This window comes from Sphaerodactylus townsendi, linkage group LG01, assembly GCF_021028975.2.
Source record: "Sphaerodactylus townsendi isolate TG3544 linkage group LG01, MPM_Stown_v2.3, whole genome shotgun sequence".
Classification (NCBI taxonomy): Eukaryota; Metazoa; Chordata; class Lepidosauria; order Squamata; family Sphaerodactylidae; genus Sphaerodactylus; species Sphaerodactylus townsendi.
The window spans coordinates 38,625,478-38,639,150 of record NC_059425.1 but is presented as its reverse complement, the minus strand read 5'-3'; the positions used below and the strand labels follow the sequence as shown (position 1 = coordinate 38,639,150).

Here is a 13,673-nt window from a genome sequence, read left to right as displayed (position 1 = left end):
GTCTGATATTTCTACAAATCCTCCAGATTGGATTATTGTAACTCACTATATGCTGGCGTTCCTTTGTCCATGAGCCAGAAATTAAAGCCTGTGCAACATGCGGCAGCCAGACCCCTCTCAGGAGCATGAAGTGGAGACAGGATCACCCCAGTCCTATACCAGCTCCATTGGCTGCCAATCGAGTTCCGGATAGTGTTCAAAGTGTTAGTGTTGATTTTTAAGGCTGTGAGCAACCTTGGACCTGCATACCTACAGGACCACCTCTCCTCGTATTGCCCCACTGGCAATATTGCCCCACCTGGTGGAATAAGCTCCCTGAGGGACCTGAAGGAATTCCGCAGGGCCTGTAAGACAGAGCTTTTCTACCAGGAATTCCCATCTAGCCAGCCAGCCTGACCATCATCATCACCGGCCTCCCATGGGTGTGGTTGGGGTGGGTGGGTTTTTAAGCGCCATCTATCAGTTATTTTAATTGTTCTAATGTCTGTTGGTTACAGCTGTTTTAATTAGTAATTTTATTGTTGTTCGCCGCCCTGAGCCCAGGCAGGAAGGGTGGGGTATAAATGTGACCATAAAATAAAAACAGAAAAATATAAATAAGATTTAACTTTAAATAAGATTTTAATAGGGTGTTAGTTCTAAATGGGGCAGTTCCTGTCCAAATAATAATCAACTTTGTTTACTACAAATTTGTGCTTTTTTATTTTCAACTTTTTTTTTCTTCTACCTCTCAAATGACAAAAAAAAACCCCTAAGGTACATGTGCTAAAGTAACACAGGATAGCAGTTTGCAGGTCACTCTCCCTAGTACTGTTTTATTAGAAGTTTTGCTTGCAGAAAATTAAGGCATCTCTACTGATAAGTTTTATTGAAATGCCAAAGAACAATTTGATATGCTAAATAAATTATAAATAGCATATATCATAGTTTTAACAACATAAAATGCATTAATTTTCCTATGGTTTCAAAATGTCTGGAAATTATACACCTCTAATCTTGTGATGATATATTATTATGTGGAAAATGTGTTCTGTTGATACAGCTGGGTGATGCCACACTGTTTTGGCTATATGTTTCCACATTACCATAATTACCTTTTTGGTCTTCTCCCCAAAACCAGTTTTCTGACCTCACTGAGTTAACATGTATTACACCTAGCTGAATGCCACCCTTTTTTACATTATTCTCCTTCACAGAGAAATGTTTTTGTATACCTGTGATCACAGAGGCCGACTATTAAAAAAACATGATTATTTGCCTCATACATTATGATGTTTCAGTTGACAAAGGATGGTTCTCATGAGCAAGGGATGTCATACCTAACTTCCACTAATTTTCATGGACCCAAGAGACAGCCAGCGTGGTGTAGTGGTTAAGAGCAGGTGGATTCTAAACTGGAGAACCAGGTTTGATTTCCCACTCTGCCACCTGAGTGGCAGAGGCTTACTTTGTGAACCAGATATGTTTCCACACTTTTACATTTCTGCTGGGTGACCTTGAGCTAGTCACTGTTCTTTGGAACTCTCTCAGCCCCACCTACCTCACAAGGTGTCTGTTGTGGGGAGAGGAAGGGAAAGGAGCTTGTAAGCCATCTTGAGTCTTACAAGCCATCTTGAGTCTTACAGGAGAGAAAGGTGGGGTATAAATCTTTTTCTTCTTCATAACCCATTGGCACCAGTAGCCACTACATGATGATAGCAACCTTTGTTAATTACCACCACTTATGGTACTAGTAGCTTGCCATCAGTTTGAGCAGAAGCTATCAAATGTTGGAGCATCATAAAAAGGTCTCTCACGCTTAACAATGCAAAATGTGGTCAGAATACATAATAATTCATATAAATACAGATAATTATTCCTGCTGCATTACCTGCCATTTTCCTCACAAAGCTTTTTGTATTCTGCAGCTACAGTTTCATGCATTTTGTTCTGCTGTACCATCTTCTCTTGTTCTGCTTTGAGAACTTTCTCAAATTCTTCTAATTGCACTTTTTGTTTCAGCAGCTGATTATATCTATAAAGTGGATTACATAACATAATTCTATTTTCAGGCATTAAATAACAAAAACGTTTTTAAATGCTGTATTCTGTATTTTAAGGATTTTTATGTTAAAAGATTTTTATTTTCACAACTCAATGTAAAATTCTATTGGAAATAAACAGAACCTCAGAATGGGAACAGATAAAGCATAATTACCTGTCTTCTAAGTCCTTATGTTCCATTTCAAGATTTTTGTGCATTGACTTAAGGTTTCCATGCTTGGAAATTAATAATTCATATTCTGCAGCCTGCCGTTCATGAAGCTGTTCCAGTTTTTCATGATCTCTGACTAGTGAATCATACAGTGATTTCAGTTCCTCCCGTTCTTTGATTATAGATTCATTTTCATTTTCTAAGGCAGACTGTTGGATCAGCAGCTGTGCATTTTGATTCATAAGAGATGTACTTTGTGAATTAATAGCTGAATTTTCTACCTACAAGACAATGGCATTGGACCATGAGAAAAGTTTTTAAAACAAACTAGATCAAAATAAATATCTACAGGATGAGAGAAACAGTTCATCTAGGCTAATACAATTAACAGCTTACAGATCAGCTTCCCACTGTCACACAGGGCATGGTCTCTTTGCTCAGACTTCTGCTGTAATGAGATTTTTAATGGAAATTCTGAAGATCAAACAAGGGCCTTAGATGTACAGAGTAGGTAATGTAACTACACGTTGCAATCCTTTCCCAACCAAAAAATAAAAAATGGGGGACATACATAAAATATTTCTCCCCTACGGAAGTCTACATTCTGCTTCCTAAATGTTCTCCTTTACCTCTCTAAAACTAACAGTGGTAAAAATGTGAGAGGAGCAATTATGAAAAATATGTAAGGTCCTTAAAAGTAGTACAGTACAGTAGGAAACATGATAGCTTTAATCCCTAAACCAAGGTGTATATAAGGTGGGAACTTGGAGCTGGCCTGAAGAGGTAACCCAGGACTGTTGAACTTGGTGAGATGAAAGCCCCCATTCGCCACTCCTTAAATCAAACCTATACAAGAGACAGCAACAAAGACTGAAGGACAGGTGATTTTTATGGGACAGCAAACACACAGAGAGAACCAAAAGGGAGCAAGGGACAACCAAGTGGCCCATGAGCAGCATTATGCTTACCCCACAAACAAAATACATCAAAATTAATGTGGCCAACAGCCAAGTTTCTACTTGTAAGACAAATGTTATTAATAAAATATGTTTGTGAAAACAAACCTGAAGCTTGGCATTCTGAGTTTGTAAAGTTGTATTTTGTTCTTGTAAGGAAACTGTTTGTCTCTGAAGAGCCAAAATCTGAGCCTGCAGATTATTGTTCTGTGTCTCAAGTTGCTTTAGTTGTGTTTTCAGAGCTTGCTTCTCTGCCTGCAGTGTTGCATTCTTTCAAAAACAAATGAACAATGAAAAAAATTAAATATATTATATTCAGGCCTGGACTTCATAAAGAAACAGTCTACAAATAATGCAAGTCTTGCAGAAAAAGAAATCATACATTGTAAGAAAGCCTAAATGTAACTGGTCTTGATAGTATCTGGATTGTCCAAAAATGTGAGTAAGGCACTAGAGAAAGAATCACTACAAATCCTGAGACTCATACAAGTTGTCTCCATTAGTTTTTAGACATGTGTCCTTTTATGGAATACTGCACTGTGTTCGAAGAATGAGGTTCCAAAATTTTAAAATAGTATGTTTTCTGTATATAAATCTCAGCAGTACAAACTAAGTAAAAGCAGGATATTTGCTATGCACAAGTTGACAGTCGAGCAAATCCTATTGATATCCGTCCTTTCTCCCCTAAGGAGTCCCAAAACGGCTTACATAATTCTCTCCTCCATACACTGTGAGGTAAGCTATGATGAGAATTTGTGACTAGCCCAGCGTCACCCAGCAAGCTTCCATGGCAGAGGAGATTCTAACCTGGGTCTCTCAAATCTTAGCCCAACAATCTTAACCACTATACTACACTGGCTCTCATATTAAATACGCATGATGAAATTCTGTGTCTGGAAATAGTAATTTATGAACTGGCACCAAATGAGCTAGAGTTTCCATAAGCACATATAAAAATTAGTCACGTATTGCTCAGAATGCAAAATTAGCACCAGCTTCCCAGCATACCTGATATAAAAAATCATTCTGCTTTAAATATTTTGTCATTCATCACTGGAGAACAACATTTTTAAGAGCTGTACATGTACTCCACTGTGTAACAGGTATACAAATGTTGAAGAAGAAAGCATGCCTTACCTCTGAGTACTAACAGCTACTAGCAGCTTATCTTACAAAAATAGTAATCATACACTTTCCTGAGAATAAACAGCTTTGAAGTAATTGAGATTTATTTAAAAGACAATGTTATTTTCAGAAATATAATATTCTATAAAACCATCTGTTACTAGGGCATTATTTTCCCATATCTGATTCAGCTAGCATATTAGGTTAAAACATTTATAGTCCCACCTTTCTCTCAGATAACCAGAACAGAAGGCAGGTAACAACATCAGCACTACATAAAATCATTCTAACAACAGAATTAAAGTAGGCACCCCAAAGCAATCATCTTGAAGAATCTAGAATTCTTCTAAACAGTTCTGTTTTACAAGCCATCCAAAACTGCAAAACAAAAGTAGATCTTCTGACTTCCTCTAGGAGGCTATTCCGCAATATTGGGGTGGCCACAGAAAAAACTCACGAACAGCCAGATGAACAATGCAGTCTCAATGGGGTCAAGGTAGCATCAGCAAAGTGCCTTCCTGTCCAAATTTGCAAAAGTGATGTTCACACATAGCAGATGTATACGGACAGTTGGACAAATCTGAATCAAAAACAACCAAGAATAATTATAGTCACTACTTACATTTCTCTCAATTTCAATTAATCTATCTTTAATCTTCAAAAGTTCTCTAGTAGTTTCCTGACTTTCTCTCTCCCACTTATTAACCGACTGAGATTCTTCTCCAGTTCTTGGGGAACAGTTCTGTACCATTTTCTCCTCCTCTTGTCTCTGTTTGAGTGCTTCATAGTTCTTTTTAACCTAAAAAATCAATTAATTGAATTTTAGGTATGTAAAATAATATCCTAAAATATACAGGCTGACAGAACAGAATACATTTTTTCTCTTTATTCTGTTGACAGTTCCCACATCTGCACATTGCATACGATAAGATTCAAAATGGGATGTGTGTGACATTGTCTGATCCCAAGACAGGGTGCATCACTACAGAAGGGCTGAGAGTGGGACAATACCAAGACCAAGGCAGAGTAATAACACAAAAACATCATTAAGCTATTGCTACAGTGAAATCATGCCAACATTGTAAGCAGACAAGCTGCAGCAAATGTTTTGGCCTGGTGTGCCAATGTAGGACCTGACAAAAGAATTTCAGTTAAACCATTAGTACTATACCACAATCAAAACACATATTAATTAAAAGAATGATCTCACTTGAGGTCATGCTGAAATCTGAAGGTAGGTGCTGAACCCTTCCTTGATTTTCATGCACACTTTTAAAACCATCTCATCCCATTTGGTTTTGTCCAGATGAGAGTTATTTCCAGTCTGAACAGGAAGAAATTAGATGCGGGGAGGTGGTTCCATAAACAAAAATGTGCGTAATAGAAGGATATGGCATCTCATTCCTTCCTATCCCTAATGAACATTAAATCACCACGTACATTTTGAAAGGATTCAGTGGGAAGATAAAGTAGGCTCTAATAAATTGATTTGCTGCCATCCCATCTATTCTGGCCCCTATTGGTATGAAATTAAAAAATGGCTCCTCCCATAATGACTGTATTTTATTGCTGGCTACCATGTAAAAGTAGGCTGTTTACTGAAATGTTGTTGCTACATGCAAAAATGTTGGTACTACATGCAAAAATAGTTTGCCCACTTAAAGTCTACTGAAATGTTGGTACTACATGCAAAAATAGTTTGCCCACTTAAAGTCTATTATTCTGCCCCCCTCCCCCCATCCATATTTTATGTGCCTAAAACAATAAAATACCACAAGAATCAGTGAAAGATAGGGTTGCAGTTACCTGTAATTGATGTTTAACCAGGTCTTCTGTGTAGGCATATATTGGGATTTTTCATATGCAAGCCAGCCTTCAGTGATGTTCTATAGCTTCAACAACAGAAGGTGCTAATGCTGTGGTTGGCTTCATGCATGTTCCCTCTCAAATGGCCACCTGACCAATGGCCAACACACTCTCCTCTCAGTTTCACCCGTCCAGATCTGAATGGAAATCTGAGCTGACCGGGCAGACTTCTCTGAAGACGATTTCTCCAATGGAACCACCTATTACTCCACAGGCCAACCCAACAGCGACTTCTCATGTATGGCCCGCCTTAAACTTGGATGCCCAATCTGAATTGTTGTGAATTGTTGGCAGATCATACAAACTTCAACAACGTGTCCTTCTCCCAGACACAATAAACACAAGGCATGAGTATCCATGTGCATCATGTTCATGCCACACTCCTCGCCTTTTTAAAAAAGCCCTTGCTGAGCCATGCCTATCAGCTCACAACCACCGCTAAATGGAGTGGAGAAACTCAACAGGCCAAAACACACAGAGCAAAGCTCTGAAGAACCTTCTCCAATGCAGCAAAAAAGGAACTGCGAGGAGCAAACTGTGGCTGTTGGTCAGGTGTTGGTTTGAGAGGGAGCGTGCACAAAGCCAACAGCAATGCTAGCGCCCTCTAGTGTTGAAGCTCTAGAATGTCACCAAAGGCTAGCCTGTATCTGAGAAGTCCCAATGTGAAGATGCACAGAAGACCAATGATGAGGTATGTGTTCCAACCACTATTGTCAGCTGTTCAAAATGCTTTTTTTTGTACTTAGGTTGCAGCCAATTTATATTGATTCTATAAGGTTTTCAATGCAAGAGACATTCAGAGGTGGTTTGCCATACATAGCCTTTCTGTGTATAACAACCCTGAAATTCCTTGGTGGTTTCCTATTGATCTACCAGGACTGACCTCACTTAGCTTCCAAGACCTGACGGGGACTATCCAGGTCACAGTATTACTAAACATGAAAGCAATACCACTTTAAATACTGCTACCAAGAAAAAAACAAAAATTAACAAGGGGGAAAAAGCAAGATTTGCTACACCAAAAACACAAAATGTTTTTGTTAAAGAAATACATTATTGTTTTTAAAACAAGCCTTCATAAAGTAATGTAAAATAAATCAATTATATAATTATTTTCATTCTAAAAACTCAGGAGTTTTGCTTGACAAGATCAACAGTGCTCAGAAATGTATAACATTTTTTCTTCAATACCAAGAGGTATACTAAATATACATTTTTGTATTTTACATCTTGAAGAAATTCTTAGAATACATGTTTTAGTTAAAGACACTTTAGTCCACTTACATACATTTGAAAATCATATTCAGGATTTTATGTCTCAAAACATAAGGCTGTTTTCCTTACTGTTTTAAGTTCCTGGCGCAGCTGTTGGTTTAAATTTGTTGATTCTTCTAGTCGAGCTTCCAAAGCAGCAATTTTTTCTTCTTTTATTTCAAGCGATTTCTTCAATGTGGATTCCAACCTTGACTCTAACAGTTTGTATTTACTATTTAATGAAACCATAAAAATAGTAATAGTAATTACCAAGGACAGCAGCAAAAATTTATCTTAAATAATTTAGATAAACTTAGAGATGAAGTCCCTGCAAAGTGCTAGTACAGTCTTTCCCTTTCTCACAGAAGCTCCTTGTGACCTCTCACCAACCTAAAGTTGGAGGTCAAAGGAGATTCGTGGAGAAAATACCATGAGGCACCAAAAGCTTACCAAAGCATTCATACAAGAGTGGAAGGGCTAGTTCACCTAATTCACACTCACTGCAGTGGGCCACATTTTGTCCACTGGGTTCTTGATCCCTAGTGTTGGCTTTTTGAGGGTCACAGGGAGGCTGCTGTGGAAGAGGAGAGTCCACAAACACTCTCTGATCAAACCCTTGGTCTCACCTTAGCACATTTGAAATGTGTTACATTGACTATAAGGCAACATGCAAGTTGCTGGTTTTTGCATAGTGCATGCAAGCAGTGGAATACAGCCCATACCACATTCCAGTATCTCTGTTTCTAAGGTTTGTATATGTGTTATGTGAAATCCTGTACCTCATTAAATGAGCCTAGACTGAAGCTTATCTGCGCTAATCCTTCTTGAGTATTGACATCAATATTTTTCCCTTTGCACTACAGTACATGTTCACCAACCAACGCTGTTAATATAGGATCCATTCACATTTAACTACAGCTAAGGAAAAATGTGCACAAATCCAGCTTGTTGCCAGGTAGGCATCTTGCTGCTTCTTCCTTCCTGCACAAAGAACTGCGGTTAAAACTAATTTTGGATACTCATAAGGTAAATTCATGTTAGTCTCCCATTTCAAACTGGGATTCTAGAGTTTAAATCCATGCCTAGAATCCTTATTAGAGACAAAAATTAATGCTGATTAACCTGCAAACCTAAATTCATACATCACAGGTAACTAGAATTTGTTTTTAAACTGCATTTCTCCATGTGAGTTTGGAAAAAGATGCAAAGGGTAGTTTCGGCCATGAATATGAGCCTGTTACCAGACAGACCTGTGGTGGGACAAGGAGGCCTGGTTCTCAAGACAGTGCCCTACTGATCCCCTCTGAAGGTGCCATAGACAGTGCAGGCTAAGATGGCTGCCATATCCTAAGTCTGGACTTTGGTTCAAATAGAAGGGCTCTGCCTGGACAGCTACACCTTTCCTGTAACTTCAGTCATGGATATTTGGATAACAATGGCCACAGCCCTGGAAAGGCACACCTGTACACTAGCCCATAAAAATTTGCTAACACAAGCCAGTCTAAGGCAATCAGCTTTCCTGAGTTTCTTTCTTCCAGCCCTTCCTGCCTTACTGCAGGACCATCCAACCTTACTCTGAATTGAAATACCCCAAATTATAATTCCATCAAATCTATTTAATCAAAAACTGGACGTTCACTGGCTTTGAGTCATCAAGCCAATGTCTACTGTATTCTCTCTTGAGAACAGAAACTCATATTTGTGTAGGAAGATTGGCTTTCTTTAACATAACCAGAAGGTCTGTTCTTCTCATACTGAGCCTGGCCAACAGCAGCCCCTTGCCAGTGTTTTCTGAACTGCCTTTGGTTCAGTTGCTGTGTGCCAGACATCCCCTCTTCTTCTCTCCATCCAAAATACTTGCGTATAAGCCGAGTTTTTCAGCCCTGTTTTAAGGTTGAAAAATGCCCCCTCGGCTTATACACGAGTCACTGCTTACCACCCGGCTCTTCAGGCCTCTGCCAAGGCTGGGGGCGTGGCTGGGACGACCTCCCTGCAGCTGCACAAGCCGCTTGTTGCTGCCCTCCTCGGAGGGTGAAGGGGAACCCTGGCTGGCTGGGCTTCCTCATACCCCAGGAGGCAGAGGGAGATCCTTATTTGGGCAGTGACTCCCCTTGATGTCATTGCCCAAATAAGGAGCTCCCTTCACCTCCTGGTTGCCTGGGCTTCCTCAAACCCAGCGGGGAGGTGGGGGGAGCTCCTTATTTGGGCAATGACATCAGGGGGAGTCACTGCCCAAATAAGGAGCTCCCTCTGCTTCCCACCTTCGGCTTATATGTGAGTCAATACTTTTTCCCAGGTTTTGGTAGTAAAATTAGGCGCCTTGGCTTATACACGAGTCGGCTTATACACGAGTTTATACGGTAGGCGTTGCACTCCAGCCCCTCGAACCTTCATTTTCTAGACAAAGTAAATATTATCCTTACTGCAACAACTTTTAGCATTCCCATATATCCTTCACCTCAATATAAATCTCAGGCTTCTTCAAATTCTTTGTGCATCTGTTTTGCCAAACCTACGTGGGTATTTTTTATTATTTTTATTTTTTCAACAAAATTGTTAGAACTTCTAAATCCTGGTCTCCTGCAGTTTTCTAAGAAGAAAAGCTCCCGTAAACTCTGGTGGAAGTTCTTGCTGCCCCAGCATTTCACATAGCCGGGTTTGTCCTTGCTAATTTCTCCAAAAGGGAACACACCCCAGACCAATTCAGGTAAAAAGTCTGACAACACACTGAGTTTGTACACATTTTCCCTTAATAGTGGTTAAATTTAACATCAGAATGCAACTGCCTACTTATTTCTTTAGAAAGATAACACTGAATCTTCTTGGGGGCTAGTTATTTCATAATCAAAGAAAAACAAAACCTATATTTTCTATCCAATTCTGATTCCAAGTCATTTTCAGCAAGCACTTCAAAGCGGTTTACTGTTTTGGAAAAAGTCTATTATCTTGGGTTGTTTGGCGTTAGGCAGGGAATTTTCCTCTGACTCTCTTCGCCGTTCACCACAATCCATATTGTATCCAGCCATACAAGGACACTTTCTACAGCTGTTCTCAGTCTGTGGTTAAATGAATTACGTAGGTTAGCAATTTTTTATTTGGTAAATACAATAAAAAGATAAAATTTATCAAGCCTTATTGGAGCTTCAACGCAGTGCAACTTTCCTTATTAACACCAAAACCAAAACTCCCATATGTTTTCTATCTAATTTATGTGATGTTTCACCAACTTCAAAGTATCCCACATTTGTCAATAAAGTGGGAGAAACTGCTATGTAGTCAATAGTACCAGCACAACCAGAGGATAGAAAGGTAAAAGTGTCCCAGATTTATCAAATCTAGTGCCATGCAAAACATAAAGATTAAACAGACAACATTTCAAGAAATTTTAAGCCTGTCAATAGATCTTGTGAAGATCGTTCTAAAAGACAAGCAAGCTTTGCAATTTGAGCATTGGTGCCCATCTGTGAAGCTAGGCAACCTGGATCAATCCTGGCATTGACGTTATCACCTAAAGCTATTCGAGAATTAGGATATTGAAAAGTTAACATTTCTAACATGTGAAACAGCTGATCCCAAAGAGGGAATATAAAACATTTATACACAGAAGAATACCAATATACGGACCCTTAATTAATAATACTTGTCTATAATTTGGAAAGCTACTTTCTAGTATCTGGACTTCAGCTTTCAAGTCAACTGTAATAAACACAGCCAGACCACTGCTACCCTGGCCCTTGGAGTGTATCTTAATTACTGATACATTGAAAGTCCAGTAACCCTGAATATTTAACAAGGCAAGCTTCTGCACCGAAGTTCTGCAATTCTACAGAACTATGAAGCACTTAATTCTGCAAAGTAGCTCAAGTTCTGATTTCTGAGGCCTTGAGATCATGTCATATTGCCTTTCTGATATCTAACACTGACATCCTAGAGCACTGTGATAAGATGGTCAACTTACTCAAAACTTTGTTTATTAATAACAAACTCCTAACATCTTTACCTCACTCTAATAATGTTTGGTTTGACCAACAATGTAAACAGGAAAAATAATAATTAAATATATGAGGTTTACCCAGCTTAGTAAAGAGGAACCCAGGATGTTACAGCTAAATATTCTGAAATCTCAGTAAAAAACTTACTCAAAAGAAAAAAATCTTAGTACTTTTATTTCTTAGTACTTGTATTGTGAAGGCATGTGGTAATATATAATAAACTATTCTAGTCTATATGAGATTTTCATGTGTACAAATATTTTATATTTATATACATAATTGCAGCAAATATTATATATAATTCACCCTAACGTTTCACTCACGTCTGTGGCTGGCATCCTCAGAGGCATTGTCATGATAGTTAAAGTGTCCATATCCTATCCAGCATGAGTCAGCATGAGACTGGGCTGACAAACCGGTTCTAACCTGTTCCAAGTGACCTTTACCATGATTGGTTGAGCAATGTATAAAAGCACTTGTATTATACTGGATCAGTGTTCCTTTGGGAAACGGGTGTTTGGCGAAGCACTTTGATTGTCTGCTGAATATTCTACGTTGTATATAGCTACTTGTACATAGAGCAACTGAATGATAAATGCCTTCTTATGAATGACAAAGCTGTGTGGAGTTTACTTCATGAAGGTAGCAGTGTGCTGTACAAGACCACTAGTTCTACTCTGAGTAGCACTGCTCGAATTCTGCTATCAGGCATGACACTGTAAGATGTCTCTCTCTCTATGGCACAGTATGGAGTGTTTGTGTGGTGGGGTATATGTTTTGTCTAACTCACAGACGGGAGGGGGGTATAAGGTGCATTTCCATCTCTCCAGGCTCAATTGCTTCTGGGAAGCCACTGAAATCCACAAAAACTGGGACAGTTTCAAGAAAAAGGAAGAGAGTCTGAAAATCAACAAAACCTGACTACCTGTACTAAAAAATACCAAAGCCAAAATCCAGAGACATTCAAAAGCAACTGCAAATGAACTCCACCCAGACACATGCTAATGCAACTGTAGATGTAATTGCAAATTCAACTGATCTCCACACAGACATGTAGAAATACACCTCATACCCCCCCTTCCACCTGTAAGACAAACAAAACATTTACCCCACCCCATAATCACTTCACATTGTGCCACGTGCAGAAATACATCTTACTGTGACATAGCTCCAAAGATACCAGCCACAGATGCAGATGAAATGTTAGGAACAAAAACTACCAGACCACAGCTACACAGCCAGGAAAACCCACAACAATCAGTTCATTCCAGCTGTGAAAATCTTTGATAATACAAGGCAGGATGTCTATTACCTGAAGCCATAGCTAAAACTCAACTATGACAAATAAACCAACTTTAGACCATGATTTCAAATCATAGCATGGTTTGAGAAATTATAACTGATCATAGTTAATGGAATGACCCAAATTTGGATAATCATGTTGACAGCAGTTTATTTAAACCATGGCTTTGTGTGATGTCTGAAATGAGCCAAAGAATGACAATAAGGGAAAAAATGAACTGGATAATCTATGGTGGACTGTGTGCATGCTAACAAAGTTATTTAATGAAGTCATGCTCATTACTATCATACACAAACAGCCAGAATGGAAACTGAGTGGATTGCCATTCTTCATTTTGGCCACATTCCCAAACAAATACAGAGATAAATAATGAGCATAATTACAATTCTCTGTTAGGAAGGACATGGAGAGCAGCCTCCTGAATTTGTGTCTGTCAGTTAAAAAACAAGCAGCAAAGAAAACAACCAGGAATGAATTGCCACGCAGGTACATTCCTATTTCATGTATTTACTCTGTGATTCTAGCAATTTTTCAAAACTGATACTTCCCTTGATTTAGCAAAATTGATCTGATATTTTCTCTCACCTCTCATCCAACCTTACAGTGTCCAAGACTTAGTATACAATCTCTCATTATTGGAAGTATTCCTGGAAAATCAGATTCTAGAGCTGAGCAATACTAATACCACTCCAGAAGACAAGCACTTGTTCTCAGCACAGCTTACTTGGAAGAAAAAAAAATTATGTATGTATGTATATGTGTGGTATGTATGTATATGTGTATGTGTATGCGTATGCGCGTGCGCGTGTGTGTGTGTAATTTTCACACAGGCCTCATCAGCATCTGAGTTTTTTATGATTTTGTGCATTGTCACTGAATATCTGATTGTGGAAAAATCTGCACTTTTAAAAATAATAACAGTAGAGTCGAATAACAATAGAACCAAGGAAGTGCGACATGAGACTGGATCATTTTATGGAAAT

General features: G+C 38.8%; 1 protein-coding gene across 11 annotated transcripts in view; it reads right to left on the bottom strand.

Moving 5' to 3' along the window:
• Window positions 1–13,673, bottom strand: part of CCDC88A (coiled-coil domain containing 88A) — a 117,249-nt gene that overhangs the window by 37,159 nt on the left and 66,417 nt on the right. For all 11 annotated transcript variants that reach the window (XM_048518313.1, XM_048518320.1, XM_048518327.1 and 8 more), the window contains 5 exons: window positions 7,486–7,627; window positions 4,898–5,074; window positions 3,259–3,420; window positions 2,198–2,475; window positions 1,871–2,014 (listed from right to left, as the gene is read on the bottom strand). In XM_048518313.1, the coding sequence (XP_048374270.1) occupies window positions 1,871–2,014; window positions 2,198–2,475; window positions 3,259–3,420; window positions 4,898–5,074; window positions 7,486–7,627 (903 nt within the window). The remainder of the gene's footprint in view (window positions 1–1,870; window positions 2,015–2,197; window positions 2,476–3,258; window positions 3,421–4,897; window positions 5,075–7,485; window positions 7,628–13,673) is intronic.